Source organism: Mastigoproctus giganteus, chromosome 7 (assembly GCF_048544385.1).
Source record: "Mastigoproctus giganteus isolate SK-2022 chromosome 7, ASM4854438v1, whole genome shotgun sequence".
Lineage (NCBI taxonomy): Eukaryota > Metazoa > Arthropoda > Arachnida > Uropygi > Thelyphonidae > Mastigoproctus > Mastigoproctus giganteus.
In genome coordinates this window covers 174851290-174875247 of record NC_143581.1, presented here as the reverse complement: position 1 = coordinate 174875247, position 23958 = coordinate 174851290, and the positions used below count along the sequence as shown (strand labels likewise).

Below are 23958 nucleotides of genomic sequence, written 5' to 3'. Positions count from 1 at the left end.
AAGAGTCAGTAGATATAATAATAATAATATAAATTGGATATATATATACTTTGGTTGTAAAAGTCTCAAGTTCAAGAGGTATTGTTTAACTACAATGTGCTATAGATGGCTTCACCTGGACATACGAAGAGACGTTGTTATGTAATGTAAAGGAAATAGTTTGTTCTCATTGTGCAAGGAGCGAACACGCTTATCAGGAATATTCATATAAGAACATGAAACCTACTTGTGCGAATTGCTCAAATGTAAATCGTTCTTCGTCGTATTCTGTTCGAAGCACTTTGTGTCTATCGTTCCGGAACGCGCTGAAATTGGTCAGAAGCAGGATAGAAACTTTTTAGTTGTTGCTTCAGGATGTATGTACTTACTGATTGCTGTTGATTCAAGCTCTGTACTGAATTTGTTTTGCTCTCCTACATCTTCTTCTACTCTCTTTTCTTTTCTATATTTGGCATTACCAGTACGCAGATAGTGGATCCCCGGCCGCCTCCACTTGCAAGGGATGGTAACTAACTAGTGGCAGCATATGTTTGATGTCTTGATATCTGTACGGTATTCTAAATAGGTGGGCGGAATCGCCAGGAAAGCTGGCTGGAACCGCCTAGTTTAATAAATTAAAAATAAAAAAACCATTGGAATACATGCTTAGAGATACTCTTCCAGAACGGAATAGAGTGGTTCTGCATTATGGAAGCTGCTAAGAGCTTGGAAGATAAATGAAAAATTTTCTCAAGGATAGAATTAGTAATGGTGGTGTAAGAAGGAACTATCATGGCCTTGTGCCCGATATAAAGCCAATAGATTTTTATTTATGAGGATCCCTAAACAACTGATATACGAACATAGGTGCCGACTCAGGACGAGTCATTTCAACGTCTTCATCGTGTTGCTGGAGGAATCACACCTCACTCCATGATATTTACACCGTTTACGGGAATTCGTCGATATGTCATTTATGAAGACAATTTTAGATATTTGGAGCATTTGATATGCATATTTCCTGAAAAAAAAAAAAGGAAAGAAATTAACAAAGAAATATAATAAATGAATGAAACATTCTTTTAGTGCTTAAGTGTGACTGGAAGATTTTGAACAAAATTTCTAGAGGCTTAAAACTCGACAGGTTTTGACCATTTGTTCATAATAACTTTTCGTTTTTTGTTATTGTTCCTCCCAATACGCTTCCAAAGTTTGGCAAAAGAATTCAGAATCACCTTATATGTTCGCTGTTTCGTTCTCGTAAACTCCTGAATAGAGGAAAACAAAGAAACGAATAAAAAAAAATGATGTCCATCTGTTCATTATACTCCTGACTTCTTGCTGCAAACGAGGATTATAGCAATAGAAGCGAGACAGCAAATGTAGGAAGGAAAGCAAACTGCTGGTTATATCTAATAAGTATAAAAACCTATTCCAAGACTGCCTTCAAGGTAACAACACACACACACACACACACGATAAATGATTCCTCTGTAAACAAGTGATCTCCTTGCCACTGGAGTTGCCATAGCAACGTATTCTATAACCCTACTTTGTAGAAGAAAACGGTCGAATATTTTTCCATAAAAGAAATGGAAAAGCTTCGATTTTATAATGAAAGTGCAAATTTTGAAGGAAGCACTAAAGGGAGCCGTTTCTAATACAGTGGATACAAAAGTACGCGTGAAATATTTATAATGACAAGTCTTATCAGATGATGCTGAAGTGTTTCTCTGGGAAAAGAATCGATCGAAGTGTAAGTGGAATGTAACTTCACTAAGGTACATGTTTGCGCGGAACTCAGCATACCGCAGTATTATAATCTTATGTCGTATCTTCATCTTACCAAAATCACCACAGATGTATTGTGGAGATTTTCTACGAAGCACAACACGTTTATACTCGCTCTTACCTACTTCTGTGTTCAACGAGAAAAATATAGAATTTTGACTTGGTGTGGCGTTGCTTAATGCAAAGGACGGAAAGTTCTTTAACTGTTATATTCCTTTTAATCTTCACAAACCTTAAAATAGATTATTTGTAAGGATTCAACATTCTTTCCTCTGCAAAAGGATGTTGGAGAGGAAAGAATCATAAGATTTCCTACTTTCTTTATCAAAGAATGTACCTCTCTGCACGTACAGAGGATTCAAAAGTAGCTTCTCACTTTTTAAGCCTTCGAGTTCTACTTGAATTTTAATCTTAATAAAACGTACTACGGCACACAATTCAAGTCTTACTTAGTCTTGAAGTTTCTGTTTGTAACTATAACATCTAATATGATTATTTATGACAGTCATGCTTCATACATCCCAGTGAAAGTCAGTTTACTATAACAACTTGCCTGTTGCATGATCAGTAGCAACTGTTATTCCACTTCTTAATTCCTGTAAATTTGTTTGTGTCGTTGTCTTATAAACCTAATTCTTAAAAATTGGAATAACAAAGGAGAGAGTGGTTTCCTGATCGTGTGAGAAAAGTTCGTTGAACTTGCGTGCTGACTTAGATTGTTCAGAGGGGAAAAGGCACTGCACGCGTTCTGCTCCCTAAAGTCATCGTTTTGTTGTTTGCATTACATGTGCGCCAAGTGTCGGCGAAACTCATAATTGCTGTTCACCGATAAAAACTTCAGAATTCCCTCTTTTACTCAGTGCTTGGTATGTTTTACTAAGTTAAAATGCCTCGAGGCTTTCCCCCCCCTGCTCTCTCTCTTAAAAATTTTCCTTACTAGCGTCCAAACCTAGTAATCGTACCCCCACACTCAAAAATTTAATTAACACAATTTTTAATTACCTATTTCTTCTCCCCCTCTATTTCTCTCTCTCTCTCTCTCCTCCCCTTCTAACTCTATTTCTTCTCCCCACCTTTTTTTTTCCCTTTTAGGTACTAGCCACTGAAATCTCAGGAAATTAAAATAAAAATAAATTTTCTGTTTATACTCCGGGACGACCAAACAGTCAGAGGAGTTAACAAGATAGACAGAATACAAGAAACAGCACCGTATTCAGCAGTCACGGGCTTGAACCCCGGTCACTCAAGGCACGTGTACTTATGCACCCGCGCGCCTGACCACTAGGCTACGGCGGCCTTAGGTGGCAGGACCTGCCAGACTAAATAACTATAATACTAGTGTACCTGGTCTGCCTCCACGGGGCAGAGTGTGTACGACGTTGGGCCCCATTAAGGGCCCAGTAGTTACATGACCAGTGGAACAACGGTACACGGCACTACACATGTACAAAATCCATACACTTTTAAACCTCTATCATTGACAGTGTTCTGTTTCACACTCACACTGTATAGTACGCGGAGATGGGGGGAACCCCTGGTGACACTAAACACACTACACATTCTACCCCGGGGCTAATAATTCCCGCTGGTTTTCTCCAAACTTATATACGTTATTTCTCATTTCTGGGCACTGGTCGCTAAACGTCAAACTGGCTGAATTCCATTTTATAACTTCACCTCTGTGCATTTGTGGCGATATTGAAAATTGCGAACATGTACTTTTCCATTGTCACTTGTGTGTGGATTTACGGCTGCCTATTACACATTATTTGTCTTAGCTTTCTCCTGGTCAGGAAGAAACTCTTGCTAAACTCCTAGGAGAACTTTCTACTTTTCCAGGACTTTGCCACCATGGCTTTCCTTTGCCGAAAACACTTACTGGTCACAGTTGATGCTTTGATCCATTTACAACTAGATTCCTTCTCATGGATCAGACTATTCAAAGAATTTCACCAACCCTAGTTCGCAGATAATGATGATGATGCTGACACGGACGTTATCCACAGAACTATTCTCTTTTTCCCCTTATTCTCCCCTACCCGCTCTTATATAAGAGCGGGTAGGGGAGAATAAGGGGAGAAAGAGAAAAGGGTAAATAATATATATATATATATTATTTTCCATCGTCCTTCTTGCTGGCCTTTACTTGAGGCTGGATTTTCTGGTGCCCAGGTTAGGGCTCCTGGGCACGAGCCTGCCTGCCACCAATGGATTCTCCATCCCACCCCACCCCTTTTTTTTTTTTTTTTTGAGGTTCTGCCTGGGTATGAAATAACTGATATCCATGGTCTTGCATTCCACCAGTGGATTCGGGACTTTAATTAATTAATTTTATTATTATATTATTTCTCCCTGATTGGGGGATTCCACTCCGTGATGGGTACTGCTACCAAGTACACAGGGTGGTTGTAATGTCTGGTATTACTGTTGGTCGAGGAAATCAGACAATCCTACAAGTGTTCAGGATTGCGACTTTCTGGAGTTCCTTGTAGGTATTCTCTGGGATACCTATTGCTGCTATGTAGAGTCTTTGGCACCATACCGGTGGTTGATACGATGATCGGGATGGTCGATACTTCTTGCATATGCCACATCTCCTTGACATCATGTCTCAGGTTCGTGTACTTCTTAATTTTTTCCTCATGGGTTTTCTCGACATTGCTAGTGTTAGGCACCGCTATATCAATCAGGTAGGTAGCCTTTTCCTTCTTGTCCACAAGGGTTATGTCCGGTCTGTTCTTATCCGTTATTATGGTGCGGTCCCAGTAGAGCTTGTGGGTTCGTGTCTCTAATACAGCCTGGGGTTCGTACTTGTAGTATGGTACACTTTCTTTGGTCAACTGGTATTTCCTCGCTAGCTTCTGATGTATTATCCTGGCTACCTGGTCGTGTCTATGAGCGTACTCAGTCTGGGTGATCACCTTGCACCCCGCGGTGATGTGTTGGATCGTTTCTGAGGCCAAGTGACATCGTCGGCATGTGTCACCTGACATTCTGGGCTCCTTTGTGATGTATTTTCTATAGTTTCTGGTGTTGATTACCTGGTCTTGGATGGCCAGCATGAATCCTTCAGTCTCGGGGAAGAGCGTCCCGATTGTGAGCTATGCATTGGATGCAATGTTATCGATGTGATCTTGATGGAGGTCATTGTAGTGTCTGCCATGGAGCGTCTTCTTTGCCCATCTTTCTAACTTCGTTTCTTGTACCGTCTGGGCGGGAGGAGGTTCCTCACTAAGTTGAGTGGGGTATACCACTTGTCTATCTTTCTTATGGCCTGGTGGAGTGGTGCTGTGTTGTTCTCGAAATAATCCTTCAGGTTAACTATCGCTGTTTTCTGTTGCTCTATCAGGTCTATCAGGCCCCTTCCTCTCTCTTTCCGAGCTATTGTTAGTCTCTCCACCGTTGACTTCTGGTGGTGTTGGCGGCTGTTGGTCATCATTGTCCTTGTCTTTCGCATGATATCTTCTAGCTCGGTGTTAGTCCAATCTATGACCCCGAAGGTGTATGTTAGTACTGGAGCTGCATAGGTGTTAATGGCTTTAACTGTATTCCCTCTGTTCAGTTTTGCTTTCAGCAGGCGTCTGAGTCTCTGATGATATTTTTCGCTGAGGCACTTCTTGATTTCCTTGTGCTCTAACTGCTGAGCCTGCATCATCCCTAGGTATTTGTAGGTTTCTCCTTCTGTCATAGCTGTTATTATTATTACATTTTGAATGATCCCAAAGTCGCTTTAGGCATTTAGTACGGGATAGTTAGGGCCCACAACGCTTAATTGTGGCCCACCTCCTCGTGGTGTAGACAGACACTGGGCAGGCTTTCCATGTGATCGCCTTCCTTGTGACAGTGGCCAGGAAACAACTAAACAATAACACACACACACACACACACACACACACACACACACACACACACACACACACACACACACACACACACACACACAATTTGGATAATTTTTGTTATGAATAAATTCTGGTTGGTTGAGGTAGAGCACGGATTAGCGCTGTCAATGGGGAGGCAGTTCGGTCTACGAACAGGACAGTTGTAGCGTCAGTTGGAGACTGTTTTGTTTACGTTAAATAGTGGGAGCTGCACTTGAGATAATTAAACAAAGTAAGAATGGAAGCAGAAAAAAAGTGGACCGATATGGCAGAGACCATCTTAGAAATTTAGCGCGATTATTGCTTTTAGGGTGGCTACACGGTAACTAATGGCCTCATAAGGACACTTTCCCCGCAAGTCTGGTTAGAATTCCAAAGAGGGAAGGTCCGGAGCTGTAGTGCTGCAAAAATTAGTTTTAAAAGTGAAAAATATAGAGACCGATGTTAAACTGTGGCCTTATAAATTTCAAGGGCGGTCACTTCAAAAAAAGTGGGACGAAAGGGGTAAGTGTACAAGGATTGTCAGAAGAAGGGTTCTAGAAGTCTCTAAACATCCAAATGTCCCCGCTACGAATAAAGGAGCCCAACCAACCAGAACGGTGGTGCCTAGTCAACGAAAAGAGAATTGAACGAATTAGGAGGAGGAAGTGAAATTGATGGTGATTGGTCAGGAAAGGAGGGAGATGGAGAAACAAAAAGGAGAAAGGAGTGTGGAGAGAAACTTTTTTGGAGTGTGGTTGGAAAAAAGTCCGGGTCGGTCCAGTTCGGGAAGGTGTGGAAGTGGGGAAGAAGAGAAAAAGTAGAGTAGTTTTTGGTAAAGGAGTGTGGGAAGTGAAATGTATTCAGTGGAAAACTGCGGATAGTCTGCGAAGGAAAAATAATACATAAAGAAATAGAGTGAGGCGACGAGGAGCATGAAAGATCTTCTATATGCAAGGAGGAGCTGCACATAGATCGGAACCACCTTATTTTAGTAGCTGTGTAGGAAGGAGAAAGTCATGTCTGTGCTACGCAGAAGCCCATAATGAAGACGGCAGATTGAAGGTATCCAGGAAGAAAGAACCCTATTGATGAAAGGAGGAAATAGAAAACGAGAAGAAAAAGTAAAAATAAGTCCTCTGAAATTTGTTCGTTAGTCATAAAAGTAAAAAGTATGAATGAAAAAGTATGTAGAGTTATAAGTTTGAAGGTACTGTTAATTCTAAAGAAGTAAGTGTTTTAGTGAAGAAATGACTCTTTTAACAATCTATAGGAATCTGTGGACCAAAGAAGGTCATGTATCGAAGTTATTGTACAAGGATATATGGAGAATAGCGAATATAATGTAATTTTGTGTGTACATATAGTTATATGTTTAGAATATGTAACATTGGTATCAAAAAGGAAGGAATTATATGAGAGAGTTAAAAATTTTATAGGTTAGGAGGAAGAAACAGGTGATTATACGTTATGGTTATTTAAGCGTTTGTAATATTCATGAGATGTATGTGGTATAATAAAACTTGTTATTTTTATAATATAAAAAATGTCTGTTCATTAAGTAAAATACGTACAGCTTTATAGAAACTACTTTAGTATCTTGGAAGAAAGGGAGAAATAAGAAAAGTCTTATTACACGGAATCTTCTGATTAAGGATACATTGCAGTCAGGCAGTTTATGGATCCCTGTTGTGGAATTTAAACTTACAGCAACAGCCCATTGAGCTTCCAAGGTAAGCTGAGGGTATTAGGTAGATATATATATACAAAGAAGTAAATAAAGAATTAAAATAGAGAAAGACCCGGTTCCCACACTGTAATCATAATAGTGTACCAAGGCAGAGTTGAACTAATAAGATCAAAACTTGACTACGGAGCACCAGTCTATAGTTCAGCAAGACCTAGTGCCCTTCGCTGGCTTGACCCTATCCATCATAGTGGAATACGCGTTGCATTAGGAGCATATCGCACGTCACCAATACATAGCTTATATGCTGAAGCACACGAACCTCCTCTCTCGATCAGGCGACAACAACTGATACTACGTTACGCCTATAAAATTAGATCTATGCCAGAACACCCAAATTGGCAGATACTTTTCTCATCACAGCACACCAGGTTATACCAAAACCGCCCTAATGCTAATCGTCCTTTGGGTATGAGAATAAAACGGCTCTTAGAAGAACTAAATCTAACCTTAGACAATGTGGCACATAGCCTCCCATCCTCTCTTGCTCCTTGGAATATCATTCCGCCCTCATGTGATTTACATCTGCATGAATGGAATAAATCTACATTGCATAGAGAAAACTTCTTGCAGCTATACCATGCAGTAGTGAACCAGTTTCCTAGCTTTTCCATAGTACATACTGTTGGATCAAAGAATTCATTACTACTGCATGGTATAGCTTCTTGCAGCTATACCATGCAGTAGTGAACCAGTTTCCTAGCTTTTCCATAGTACATACTGTTGGATCAAAGAATTCATTACTACTGCATGGTATAGCTTCTTGCAGCTATGCCATGCAGTAGTGAACCAGTTTCCTAGCTTTTCCATAGTACATACTGTTGGATCAAAGAATGATGTCCACGTTGGAATCGCCGCAGTTTTCCCAAACATCACATTAGCTTATCAGTTATCACGTGAGTTCAGTATATTTTCCGCAGAACTAATAGCAATTCAGGTTGCACTGAATCATATCGAGTCTTCCGATATTAACAACAGCATGATTTTCACAGATTCCTTAAGTGCCCTTCGAGCACTAAAAAACACAATGAACATCACCCACCCAGTCGTGAAAAGAATAGTCAGCTCTCTGCATACCTTATCAGTACTTGGGAAAAACATACACTTCTGCTGGGTCCCAGGACATATGGCAATTCCTGGAAATGAACTAGCGGACAATGCTGCCAAATTAGCTCACCTTCCACCCGAGAACAAGTGGAAAGTGCCTCATCAAGACTATCGACCAATAATCCAGGAAAAATGCACGTGCCAATGGCAGTTATTATGGGAAAATCAGCCAAACAATAAACTTCGAAGTATCAAGCCAAACCTTGAGCGATGGCCTTCCAGCTTCAGTTCAATTCGACACCAGGAGGTAATATTGGCTCGTCTGCGAATAGGACATACAAATGTAACTCATGGTTATCTTTTAAGAGGAGAGATACCCCCTCAATGTCATCACTGTAATACAATGCTCACAGTGAAACACATTCTGGTTGAATGCACAAAATATACAAGAGAACGCCAGAATCTTTACACTTCAGCCACAACAAAAGATCCTACGCTTACCTCACTTTTAAACAATGAAACAAATGTCTCAAGCATTTATAACTTTCTCAAGATAATTAAAGTATATCACCTCCTTTAGTTAGAAAAAAAAAAAAAACTTTCTGGTCCCTTCTTTCCATTTTCTCTATTTGAGAAGAAATTACATGCATAGTTACCATATGCATGGCGCACTATGGCCATAGTTGCCGATGCGCCCAATAAATTCCGAAACAAACAAACAAACAGAGTTGAACTGACGTTCAGGTGGCGCCCTACATAAGATACTATACATTTCTACATACCCCAAGGCTAAGAAGGTCGTGAAGGTACTTTTGAATTCCCATGCAAAAGCGAGCTGGTAACTGCGACGCCTAAGTCAATCATCTGTTCTGTTTTTTACTATCTATTGCTATTTTATTATTTCATATACATTAAATTTTTTTTAAGTTAAGGCCTCGTTAATAGGCTTGGCTTGCCAAACGGATGACGCAATGCCAAAGACCACTTTAATTGCGTCTATAATTATCTGATCAGAGGAGGAGGAATAGGGTTTTTCAGCACTCATATCCAGGGCTGTAGTGAAGGGTATATGACGTATACGTATACTCTCTGGATTTTTTTTGTGAATGGCGTATACCTTCTGGTTTTTGAAAGACTTGAAAAAACAATTATTGTTAAAATATTTAACATAACATTCATAGTGTACCTTCTGCTAATTTTACGACTACAGCACTGCCCACATCTGTTGCTGGTTTGTCTTTTAGTGTCAAAGCAGCTAAGGCCATGAGGCGTCAGTGTACTTTGTGTAAATTGCACGTATTCTATAGTAGGGCTCTTTGTAAGGGTGGCGCTTCAACCAGGGCATGTGCGCACGGAATGCTTGTCCTATCTCGTTTCTTCTAGATGCACAGAAATGAGATAAATGATTTGTTGTAGGGGCGCATTATAAACTATTTTCCCTGGGCACTAAATTAACTCACCCTGTTTTCCATACTATGTGGCGCCTCCGTAGCCAGGTGGGCAGGAGCAGCAGTGCGTAGCACACGCTTCTTGATTAGACCGGGGTTCGAGCCCGTGACCACCAAATACGGAGAATGCGGAAAGGTCAGGGAATGAACACCGCATATCCCCGGAGCAATATGGCCTTAGTTGCTAATGCTCCTAAAAACCAAATAACAAACAAACCATACTGTGTGGAAAAGATCCAGATTCAAATCCCATCAAGGCGGGGGAGAATTTTTTATTGGATTTCCCCCACACCATAATCAGGTTAGTCAGTCTGTTTCTTCTGAGTTGCACACGCTTCTTGATTAGACCGGGGTTCAAGCCCGTCACCACCACATACGGAGGATGCGGAAAGGTCAGGAATGACCACTGCATATCACGGAGCAATATGGCCTTAGTTGCTAATGCTCCTAAAAACCAAAATAACAATAACATCTTCTGAGTTAGAAGTCCACTCAAAAAAAAAAAAAAAAAAAAAATCCTGAGTTTTTCATCCAGAAAACAGATTGGCAAATGAACGCAGAATACACGAAGTTTACTGGACGTCTGGCCTAAATTGCTTTTATGCTGTAGTCGGGTTATTACTCTTTTCGGGGGGAGGGGGGGGGGGTAACTATGCAAGCCGAAACTGCTACTGACCAACTCGCTAACTTTGTGGGGGGAAGAATTCCCCGTCGTGCTCCACGGATGCACTCAAGCAACTGTCCAACCATTTACTTAATCTGGCCCTTATTCTCTATCTGAACGACGCTTTCCATCTCGATGTTCCTCTTCTGTCACCAGGCTTTTTACCACATTTTGTTTGTGCGAAATCTTGAGGGTCAGTTTGCAAGCCTCATCACATACTAAATATTGAGTGCAATAAGTATAAATTTTTAAAATTATCCTTTTATAGCTAGTGGACGAGATTTTATGGGAGAGTAAACTATTCTCCTTTTTAATCACCTCTGCTGTTCGTATAATGCGAATCTTTTACATACTTTCATCCTTCATATTTCCACTTTAAAGGTGTTAAGTCCTGGAAGAACATCAGTACTACATATCTTATTATCTTAGATCACTACGCTATAAATGTTATGATGAACGATGCTTTTAGGAGGAAGCGCAGACATCGAACATGAATTTAAAATATAAATGAAAGCAAAAATCTAATTACGTTTAGAGTTTATCGTGGATTTGTTTTATGCTTCGGGTAATAATCATAATGGTATTTATAGATATTTGTAGCCAATTTCTGTTATTATTCATATTTAATTTTATTGCTCTCGTTCCATCATGTGTACATAACTTAATATTTGAACTCGGCCACATTTTTCTCAATTACAAATTTCCTTCTGCAAAATGCGATTACGCCTATTAAGACACTTACAGACCTTAATGCTTTATTGTGCGTTAATAGCGAATAATTATTAAAATCTGTCAGGAATACATATCATGGTGAAATGATGTTATTACAAAATAACACCAATGTAGATATCCACTGTATATATTTAAAGAAAATTGCAATCTCTTTCTCTCTTTCGTTTATTCGCTGAATATTAACTCTGCTAAGCTTATTTTAATGAAAACGAGTCGACATGATAGAAAATTTTCACAACTTATTTTTGGACTTTGAAAAATGATTGTAATCTTTTCATGCTCATACTGTGCTAGTACTAAAATTTTTGATATTAGCAAGTACTCTACCATAGTACAGCTTACAGTTGGCTTATTACTATGACCAGTTCTGTCCACGATGAAAAAAATTGGTATACAGGCAACTCTTCGGTTTACAAACGAGTTCTGTTCGAAGACGTTTTTTGTTATTCGTTTTGCTCGTTATGTGTATCTTGCACTCATGAGCTTATACGATACGTATCGTATAAATTAGCAGCCATTTTAAAGCAACTTCGAATGGTCTATACAATAGACCATACAATTGCCAACCCCTCAGATGATTTAAAAGCTTAAGCCATTTTCTGCCTTGTAAATGTTCTGGGGAGCTGTGGAATATCAGGTTCTTCTGTTACTTCAGAATTTAGATGTGTCTCTATTTCAATTATTTCATCGGTTGTTACTTCCTCAAAAGGCGAGTCCAAAGGCTCCCTCACGTCAGTCACATCATGGTCGAGGTCCATTTTATTGCCCACTTCAACAATTTCCTGATGATTATTGTAATAAATACATTTTTTAAAAATTTATTTATCTAAATCTTACAGTTATGTTCACTATACGTTTGGCATTTCGTTTTATAAGGTTATAAGCACTCTATCTATTGGCGACTTTTAAGAAATTTTGAATGAATTGTGACGTTCGTTATAGCGAATGGTCGTAAACCGAGTTGCCTCTATTTGTTATCTTTTTAAGTCGTGCTTTTTAAACATGTGTTCTTAAAATGTTTTCTTCTCAGGTTTACAAATAAATGCCGCGGGATCTTCATTTGTTATTTCCATTGGATCAGAATGCCCCAGAACAGCATTTCAACGAGATGGGAAAAGTAAACAATGATGAAGTGTACATTGAAGCCGTATAACACAGTGACCTATTTCTGATGAATTGGAGTTGTTACGTTCTCGCATGGTAGATGCTCAATTTTCCAAATGTGACAGTTGTTATCATTGGTGGAACTGAAAGAATAAAATGTGCTTCGCCTGCCTGCAGCATACTTTAACAAATTTTGAAGTTTCTGAAGTCTGGAGGAAACTCAGCGTGCATAATCATTACGCTCAACGGAATATTGAGTTTTGGTGACACATGTCGATTCGTATGTCGATATTGTAGCCTGTTTATGGATTGACTTAATTCTTTCATAGTGTCAGGAGACGATGTTGGTCTTCCATTTCTTGGAGATCCGCCAAGTTGCCTGTTTTATGGAACCTTTTAACCGTACACATCTCTGCTGATACGATTCATAGGCCTATTAATGAGTAGAGATTGCAATAAGAAAAAACATTTTCTAGTTGTGTTTCCTAGATATCGAAATTTTCGTTTTGCTGCAGTTGCTCTATCATTATTTTGGTAGTCAATTTTAATGAGCAACACTATCTGATTAGTTCACGATTTTGTCTTTAATGCAGTACTATAGTTGCCGATGCTTTGTTATTATTTTTATTTATTTATTATTATTTTTTATATTCTTCTAAACAAAACCTTATACAGTACTCCCTTGTTTCTAAGATTCCGTGGGGAACTGACAGCTCTATCTCAGAATACATTTAATACATATTTGGCACCATGCATAATCTGAATGTTGCATATATACTGTTCAGCTGTTTAGAAATTTTAAAAGACAAACTGCCGTTATTTCCCTATCAAAAGTGACATTTAGTTTTGCACTGTTGCGCATTATAAATAGCATTTTTTGCTTGTTAATTCCATTATATATTTTATTTGAAAGATTTATTTTTTATAGAGAATTTATAAAAAATCAAAAAAATCTGTAATACCAGGTACATGATGTGTCCTGTCGCTAGCATATTTAACGTGTTTTACATTTAAGAGTCATCGGCAGACGTTAAAAACGTTTTAATTTGCAGATACTAATAAAATTCGTGGATAATAATATGACAATGTTTTTATTTTATTAATAATAATTACATATCGGTTAATGAAAGTATTGGTCTGTGATGACTGAAGTAGGATATATAATTTTTGCATTGAAGAGATTTTAGTTCACGACTAAATACACCATCTATAGTTGTTCCATTACGTGTAGTATTTATCGAAAGATCTGATGACATGTCCAAGTTGAAGAATGTTTTCATAAATGTGCAGAATTCTTTTCCAGTCTCACACTTTAATTGTAAAGAAAAAAATGACATTGAAATCTGTAAACACCAGGTGACTTGAAATCAGATATGTTATCGAATTAACGCATTTCCCAGTTTCCGAAAGTTTTTTTTTTTTTTTTTTCTTAAAACCTTAATATTTCTGTTTCTAAATTTCTTAGCTTTCCAACGATATGCTATACGTGAGAAAATTCCTTGTTCACATGTTCATATTTTCCACTATCCTGGAAAAACTACTGTAATTTCCAGAGGTTTGAAAGTTTTTCCTCTAGTATGGAGCTAAGATGAAGCTCCGTGCAAAATTTCATTAAATTTAATCGAGTAGAAGATAAATTAAACTGGAATAAATCTTCGTGACGGTTTTTCGTTATAATTTTTTTGGAATAACGGCAGTAAAAACCTCAAAATTTTTGTCGTTTTTAACGTTAAAATATTTATTAACTCATCGAGGTCTTCCTTCAGGTAATGTAGAATTAACATATCAACTGGTTATTCCCTATTAATCACACCAATCAACTCATAAACAGAAAGTAATTACTACATTTTCATTTTTATATTAGGCATTTTAATTATTCTTGTAATCCATAGTAATTGGACTTCTGTATGAAATACTCGTAATGTATGATATTAATTATGTACTGATGAGGCTAAAGGCACAAAACAAGGCAGTTATCTCCTGCCAAGGGGAAAAAGGCGCTGTACATCGTATAAGCGTCATTCGTTATGCAACAAGTTGATTTAGATCGCAAATGTTACCCATTTAAACGTTAATCTTCTCAAACTGTGCAATGTGATATCCTTTTAATGGCTGCGTTCGTGGGTGTGTGTGTTAAGCGCCAAAGCAACTAAGGCTATGAGGCGAGAGTATTGTATTTGTAAACTGTGTGTATTCGGTGGATTTGCTGGACGAAAAAATCCCGAGTTTCCCAGAGAATGAAACGATGCAATCCTCGCATGAGACCGACTAACTCAGCCACATTGCAGAAAAAAACCCATAAAAATTCCTCGCGTCATTGAAGAGATTCGAACTCTGGCGTTTTTCTACCCGGTGTGGGGAAAACGGTATTAAATCCACTTTACTTCCCGCGAAGACGTAATGGAATATAATAATTTAATTCAGTATTTAAGCAGTAGCTGTTTATAATTTTATGCAAGAAATTTAATCTAACTATCTGTCTTCTTTTTATGTTTCTCTAAATTATATCTTAACAAATTTAAAACATAATTTTATCTATGATTGGTATACGATTGATCATCTAATTTCATTAAATATTTTAATAATTTTGCTGTATATTTTCTTATTTCGAAACAGGTTGTATTGCCACATGACCATACTGGTCTAGTAAATTCTTATAGAGGTAAAACTAATATTAAAAATAAAGTATCTGTGAGTTTAGAGTTAAGTATTTGAAAAACTTTTTAAATACGCCAATCTTCTGCATGCTTGTTTAACTATGCTGTTAACGTGTGGGGTAATCGGTAGTAGGGTTTTAGGAGCATCAGTTACTAAGGCCTTATTGCTTCGTGTATACTGTCTGTAAATTGCGTGTGTTCTGTAGTCGATTTTCTGTTTGCTGGACGAAACCATGCTGCCCTCGCCTGAGACTAACTAACTCAGCCACGTTGTGAAAAAGGCCCATAAAAAATTCCTTGCGTCATTGACGGGACTCAAACTGAAGTCTTTTCCACCCTTGAGGACTCGTGAGGTGAAAGAACAATTATTTGAAAATAGTACACCTAAAGCGCCGACCGGGCTAGCCAGGTTGGTAAAGTGTTTGGCAACCTAAAGGTCGCGGATTCGAATCCCGCCTCGGGCTTGGATCAGAGTAAAATGCAAAAACTTTGTGAGGTGCATTATGGCCACAGAAGCCGATGCGCCAACAACTAACGAAAAAAAAAAAAAAAAAAAAAAACTACCTAACCAATGTACAAGTCAGGTGAAATCGCTTAATTGGTTAAGCTCTCTATTAGATTTCTCTTTCTCCTGTTTGTACTGGACGATTTTCACGTAATTCCATTTTTTCTCACGTTTCTTTCCAGAGTGCCTGACTATTGACTATTCTGTATTTCATCTCTGTGTGATTAGAATTTTCTCATATTTCGATTAATCATTTTCTTTCTTCTGCAAGAGGAGTGTTTCCATTTACAATGGGTTTCCTCAGCCTACAAGTTACTTTTTGGTAGGATTTTTTTTCCCGCCATAAAGTGTGGTTCAAGGTGGTCAGTTAAACCTCGGGCTGTCATGCACTCCCGTACTCCATCCATCCATGTCCTCCTCTTCTCCTTCTTCCAGGAAGTATCCATTCCAGGATAGACTTTGGATATCTGCTTTCTTGCATCCGTTTTACATATCCATACCACGTTAAACGCTTTTCTTTGTTAGTGTCAATAATATTCTTTACACATTTCCATGCCTTCAAAGTGATGCTGTTTAGTTTACAAAGTCGGTATACTACACTTTTAACATTTCCAGTATTAGTCATCGGCTTACTGGGACAGTGCTTCTGAATAATTTCATTTACGTAATTGCTCCGCAGTGCGTATAATAATACGCACTGCTTAATATTAATGTATTCATATGAACTTACGAGGAAGAAAATCTTCATATCACTCTCGTTCCTTCTGTAGAGAAGTTAAGCGTATGGTTGAATTTCATTGATCCTTGCATTATGCCCCACTAACTGATGTAACGATTGTAGTTCGTAAAAATAATTTTGTTGTTTATACTCCGGCACGACCACCAGGTCAGTGGAGTTTACAATAAATCAATCAGTATAAACGTTAATCGCATTCACGGGCCTGAACCCCGGTCCATTCAAAGAGCGTGTGCTACTGCACTCGTGCCCCTGACCACTCGGCTGTGTTACGCATATACAATAATCCTCCTGCTTCCAAGGAGGAAGTACTTCATGGGATTGCTGAAATTTGACAGATTTGCATTTTCTTTCGCCATTCATTTACATGATTTGGATATTAACATGTACAGTGCTGGTTACTGTTCTCTGCTTAGGGATCTGTGCAGCTCTAACCTGAAATTTTTAATTGCACCGGACTTGCTTTTGCAGTTAGCAGATTGTCCCCGCTGTATCCATGGCAACCAGGTTATAACACAACGGATAACTCGTTTCAGATGTGAGATTTGCCTTGCGCTGTGTCGCAGGTGCTGTTGCTGCTTGAAGGACTTCTATTGTCCCTTCTCTCGCCTCCAACCTTCATTTCATCGCCCACTTCTTAACTGGGAAATCTTGAGTAGGAAACAATGATGTGGCTCACTGATATAATAAGCATAGTTAATGATTTAATATCAAAACATTGCTGGTATATTATAATGCGATGTTATGATCTGTAGTACAAATTTACATATATTTCGTATTTGGAATAGATTCTTATTGACGCTTGGCTTTTTTTATCGTATGGTTTTGACCTTGAAATACGGTTTTTAATTTGCATTTCTAGAACTGTATACTTCTTTTCCTGAATTATGCTAGTGCTACCACCTTCTGGCCAACTATTACACTAACAAATCTTAGTACAAATGTACAGTTCTTTAATTACGAAGATGAAAATGCTGCTGTTGAAAACTTCTTGTTCGGTTGTGATAAATGCAGTGATCGTACTATAAGGCATCATTAGCATACTTTCAAAATATAATAAATTTATAAAGTGAGGAAACTTCACCTTGTGTCCCACATTAGAAAGTATACTGGAAATTGCCCTGCATTCTAGATTTGGGTCTGAATTCTAGATTTCAACAACAAGTTGCAGGGCAATTTCCTATTGGCGAAATATGGTTCTATCCCATTACAATTATTTTTGCCAATCATTTTGCTCAGTTTTTTTCAGTTGATTATTCAAGATAGTGAATAAGGAGAATCATGGTTGTGTTGGGGGGGGGGGGGGGGAGGCGCAGGTGGATCAGGAGGAAGGCCAATTTAACAGACTGTTTTAACTAGGGATGCCCCTTAGCTAAAATTGTTTTCAAGCGAACCCCTTAACAAATTAGCAACACATCCCTGAGCAAAATATATAATTGGTTGCAAAATTGGCTTCTAATAAGAGAAAAATGGGTATAAACCAAATAAAAGTGTTTTTTTTTTTTTTTTTTTCTTTTCACGATTATTATTTTATTGTTAAAATATAATTGAAGAGAGTTTAGATTTCAATACATTTTCAGTTTTTGATTTATATTTTTATATATTTATTTATTAATATATAAAAGCCAGGGAGTGTATTGAACCATTTAGGTTATTATGAGGGCATCTTTGGACTCGAGAGAGAGAGAGAGAGAGAGATTCATTTGAATTGGAGAAATGCTGACATTTCGCTAATACGTAAAGATGGTTCTCAGAGTGAAGTCGGTAACTATAGGCCAGTTAGTCTGGCTTCAGTGGTAGGGAATATCATAGAGGCAATGATTAAGAGTGCAAACCAGAGACATTTCAATAGATATGGCATTCTGAAGGATACACAACATTAAGGAAAAAGCATGTTTAACTAACAGTAGTCTTATTTTACACAGTTACTCATGAGCTGGATGCAGGGAACAATTTCAGCATAGTTTATTTGGATTTCAGCAAAGCATTTGACTCAATCCCTCATGAGAGGTTACGGTATAAGCTAGAACATTCAAGGGCTCACATCTGGTGAGTATGGGCTTGGCACACCCAGGGTCCTGAGCTGGATATCATCATTCTCTCTCTCTCTCTCTCTCTCTCTCTCTCTCTCTCTCTCTCTCTCTCTCTCTCTCTCTCTCTCTCTCTCTCTCTCTCTCTCTCAGGGTAATTCAGAATTTTTTTTCTTTGGCTGGTGCAGCAAAAGCCTCAGGCTTCATTGCACCTTATGGCTAATAATAATAATAATAATAATAATAACCAGCAGTGACAAATAATACAAGAAAACAAGTTTATATAGTGTCAGCCAAAAAAAAAAAAAAAAACCCATCGCGGGTGTCTGATCACTATACAAAGTTGCATTTGCAAAGCAAAATTACGACTGCTGCCGTCTGGGTTTGTTATGCTTTGGCGATAAGATATAAGAAGAATTCCTTCCTTATTCTAGATGTATCACATTGTTGAGGAGCTCAGTAAGAAGAATATTTCCATTTACATGTTGCGTCTGTCTATAGGCCCTAGCGTAGTAGGGCAGCCCCTACTTGCAACTGTTTATTGACCCTGGTGAAGTAGGTCCCCTAATTCATTAGGGCCCCTAGTCTTTGCCTACTTTTGCTATACGGTAGCTTCGCCCCTGTTTTCAATTAACATCATTCTTATTTTATTACTTAAAATTTGTGGCTATTTACCGGGATCACTAAAAATTAGTCGACCCTTTATACCACTATTGCGATCTCACTTTCCTCTTAACCGAATTTGCTTCATTTACACCTAGTATTTCTTGCTGAATTGGAATATCAACATCTTATACAGGTGATAATTCACGTGTTTCAGTTTCTTCTTTTCATTTTTTTTTTTTTTTTTTTTTTTTGTATTCATAACTAGGGAGTCATTTCCTTCCTAAAATATCAGAGAAATATTGAAAACAAAAGTTTTACATTTAAAATTCATTATTTGTTAATATAAAATACGACAAAACGCATTCTTCGATACATTTAACTTTGTCTCCTTAGTCCATAGGTTCCCAAACTTTCTCGGTTCACGGCGCCCTTTGTGTCCCAGTAATTTTTTCACGGCACCCCTAGGCCAAAAGAAATACCTAACACAGTGGTTCCGACCTTTAATATATACCTATATAATAATTTTGTTCTTTATATAGAGGTACTAAATCAAGATCAATTATAGATCCCCACAAAATTAAAAAAGATACGGTACAATGGATACCGTACAACTTTTTATAATGAAATAAATGTATAAAAATGTATGAATTAAAAATATATAAATATAAAGTATAATAAAATAAAATAATAATAATAACTTTAAGTAACTTAAACTGAAATTACACGGTACTCCGGTTGAAAACCGCTGGCTTAGTCTTTGCCATCTCTTTTAGTGTTTACAGAACATTGGTCTTTATCGCATCTTAGTCTCTGCCACCCCTTAGAAATTGCCGCCGTGGTGCGGTACGCCACTTGCACCACCGGGTTGGCGCGGCTCGGCCTATAGGTATTCAGGATCGTGGCTTTCTGGAGTTCCATGTAAATATTCTCTGGGAGGTTTGTTTTTGTTAGGTTGTTTATTAATATGGTTATTATTTTTATTAATTGCATGTGGTGTAAATTGTGACGTGCTGCATTTCTCTGAATTTACCCGTCGATTTCACAGTTTGAAATCATCTACATGTAAATGGGCAATCATATGTGCATATTTTATTATTTATTTAATTGTTTGCGTTATTATTATTATTTTTTTATTTTAAAAGAAATGTAGTTTATTATTCAGATCAATATACGCGGCCCACACTCATTAAAAGAGATGGTATCGGTGGCGACATCTATTGACAAAATGGTGAACCAGCTTGAACTCTCAAAACGCAAGTTTACAGTTGTTTTAATTTATTATTATTATTATTATTCGCCATATGGTGCAAAGAAGCCTGAGGCTTATGCTGCACCAGCCAAAAAAAATTTCTGAGTTACCCTGAGAAAGAGAGAAGTAGAAGGGAATCACCAAGAAAGAGAAGAATGATGATATGTGGCTCAGGACCCTGGATGTGCCAAGCCCATACTCACCAGATGTGAGCCCCTGGGGTATGCTTAGATTAACCCTACTGGCAAGCCCAATGACAACATTCTCATTCTAAATAGGAATATCAAAACTTAGCCAACTGGTTTAGTAATTGATTTGTTTAGGTCTGTAGCTTGCATTTTTATTTCTTGGCATAACAGTAAAGTAAACTTTAAAATCACATGGTATAATTCATTATTGCATTTTAAATTAATAAAATTTATGTAAATAAAACTTTTTAAGCCTAACCATTTCAGTTTTCTGATGTATTTGTTGCTGCAAATAATCTGTTATCATGCTGAAAAGTATATACTTATTTGTCATTTGTTTTTCATCATAATATTGGGCATCTCTTTTGGGAAAGGACACAATTATTAAAATGTATTTATGCTATACTAGTTTTTATAATTAATAATAATTATGTTTTTGTTTGTTTGTTATTTGGTTTTTAGAAGCATTAGTAACTAAGGCCATATTGCTCTGGGGATATGCAGTGGTCATTCCCTGACCTTTCTGCATCCTCCATTATTTTTTTCATAATGAACATCAATCACTGTTTATCCTCTCTCATTATACAGCAGCACCGCAATCATGTAGGAAATTCATATGTATGGAGTGACGCGTTATATAATCAAAGGGATCGGGCGCTTATTTTTTGCGGGCTTAATAACAAAAATGCATATATGATTGTACATTTTTGCTGTTTTCGAGTTAATTAATAGTTTTTGCTGAACTTTAAAGATAGGAAATCAAAGAAAAAAATTCTGTTTATGTATATCGAGAGTTTTTCAATTTTGTAGATTGAGTAGAACTTTTAGAAATAATTAGTTTCTATCACAAGGGCAATTTTCAAATTAGGCTTAAAAGTAGACTTAAAAAACACCGGTCCATATAAGGGTTAATTAAATTGATGTGTGCAGTAAAATATCAATACAGTATAAATAACAATACAGTATAACCATATCATTAGGGAAAAATATAATCATAATGAAATTTGTGAAAATAGAATCCTTAAACAATAAAGTGCACACTTTTTCACTTTGGTCTTTAGCTTCTTAATTGTCTGTTTGAGATTTGTGGCTTTTGATCTATCTACCTACGTAAAGCCTTATTAGAGTAATTTTAGAAGTGATGAGGATTGTTTATGTAGAGTTACATACCATATTTAGCAGCATCTACTGATAGATGAGGCACCAGAGGTATTGAAATTGTTTTTTTTGCAGCTTTATGTGAAGAAATGCAATTGTTTACGTTGTATTACCTAATAATTGCACTTAGTACAGTTTTATAAATTTAAAAACTGAAGAGTCAGTAGCTTCATGGTAAATATTTCTTTTTTTTTCTAGCAGAAACTAATAAACATGTAACACTCAATATTTTAAAATTTTTATTAAAAATATAAAATTGTATAAGTAAGTTTCTTTCATTATAATTATTTTTTAATATGTAACTCTCATTCTGACAATTTTTATCACATTTCAGTGTAATGAACTTTCATTATAACAAATATCTTTTGGTCACCTGCATAAATTCATTATACTGACATTTCACTGTAGTTGTCAGATGCTGTTCTGATATTCTGATATCTTTATGCCACTGGTTGGGAGTACTGCCTCTCACTGGAATTGTAATCACCTCCTGAACAAATAGCAGTAACCATTGAAATATGGCTATCTGTGAGGATGGCCATATGTCATTAGGAATAAATGGAAAAATACTTCTCATAAGGAACTGCTGTTTATTAGAGGTACAATACTAAGCAACTTGTGATGATGGTCTTAATCAATTTTTAAAATATATGAATAAAGATATATATGTTATACATTAAAATAATGCATTTTATTTATTTTATTTTTTAATATCTAGCTGTCGGTTCCATTTCATTGTATTTCTTCTCCAAAGAGCCGGTTTGCTGTCCTCAACAATCAGCATTCTTACTTCCTATTTGTAGATAATGGCACAGTTGGAAAATATGGAGCTGAGATACCAGTTAGGAAGAAGTTGGAGAAATACATATCTAAGCAGAAAATATATGCAAGTGAGTGATGTCTCTGATTATTATACTTAATAGTACTTAATTCTGTATTTGTCATGGAGTCTAATTGACCCCATACAACTAATGGCAATTTGCTTCATCTCTATTCTACCTACACAGCTGAAACTCCTAATACCTGTTGTTGAAAATGGTTTATTTGAATTGGTCACAGGAAATTCTAGAACTGTGTGTTGATTGACACATGTCACGAAAAGATATTTATAGTAATTTTGCTTTACTGCTGCATGTTCTCTCTCTCTTTATCTCTGATTGGGTTCCATAATGCATGAGGAATATTGTTGCATCCAGAAGAGCAGGACTAAAATATTTAACTGAAATTTTTACAAACTATACAAATATATAAAATATTTACAAAATACTAAACTATTTACAAATATACAATATTCATTAATATACAAAAAACATTACAATGGAACATCAAATGTTAGACAGTGAAACACGTGCATGAGGTTGGTGAACGTTATGGAGGTAGTTGTCAATAATTAATTGCATTAAGTGATGTAATTGCTTCGCTCTCTTCCTCCCATCAGCTTGAATAAATATCACTAGGAGGAAAACTTTTTTAATGTATAGAGAGATAATAAGTAGCAAATTCATCATTCTATATGCATCTATAATAATCAAAGTTCACACAGAAGCATTTTATATTCTATGTTGTAAAGCAAATCATAATGAGTTGCCCCACTCTTAACTATCAAATAAATAGCATTTACCCATAAAGAGAAGTTTATTGCTGTTTATGTTCAGCGAGTACCATTGCTCAGATAAACTATTTCTAGGATCATTGGTCATACTTGACTACACACCTTTAAGTATAAGAGCTAATACCCAGTTCTGATAAGTTTCCACAGTATGAGAGAAGCCAAAGAGTGCATTAAAAACCCTTCAATACTGATTAGTGATGTAAAAATCCCATCTTTGCTGCAAAAATTATATAGAAGCAGTCAGATAAGTTTTTCTTATTATATTTTCTCTCTGTTTATAAATGTGATTCTATATTTCTGTTACCCAGTATGGATTAATTTCTTTTTCAGTTATTTGAAGAACTTTCCCTTGTAATATTGATTTTATCTTATGTGTTATAATTTTATATATTTAATAAAAAAAAAAAAAAGAAAGAAAAAAAAAAAAAAAAAAGGATCGAATTTTATGACATGCATACTTATATTTACATAAATATGTCACTTGTAGATAAAAAAATAAAATGTAAGAATGAATGTAAATATGAAGTTGAAGAGTAGTGATTACAAAAAAAACCAAAAATGATGAGTAATTTTTCTTCAAGGTGTGACGTGCTTTTTCATTTATGTCGCTCTAAACTTTCAATCTCTTAGGACAAATCCGTGCCCTCGGCTCTCAGGGGCTGTATAACACCTGGAGCTGCAGCATTGGAATGTGTTGTGATTTTTAGATTGGGCGATCATAGAGTGTCAATCCAATCTCTGCTCTAACCTTTTCCTTACTTCTATTTATTTCCTCTGGTGTCTATTTAAATATTGACAGAGAGACGTGATGTAACACATAACAACATTTATTATAGCAAAGGAAA

General features: G+C 36.8%; 1 protein-coding gene across 1 annotated transcript in view; it reads left to right on the top strand.

The window, feature by feature from the left end:
• The window catches only part of Trpm (transient receptor potential cation channel, subfamily M), a 715965-nt gene that overhangs the window by 460154 nt on the left and 231853 nt on the right, over window positions 1-23958 (top strand). The window contains exon 7 of the mRNA XM_090378481.1: window positions 22220-22391. Coding sequence (XP_090234607.1) covers window positions 22220-22391 — 172 coding nt within the window. The remainder of the gene's footprint in view (window positions 1-22219; window positions 22392-23958) is intronic.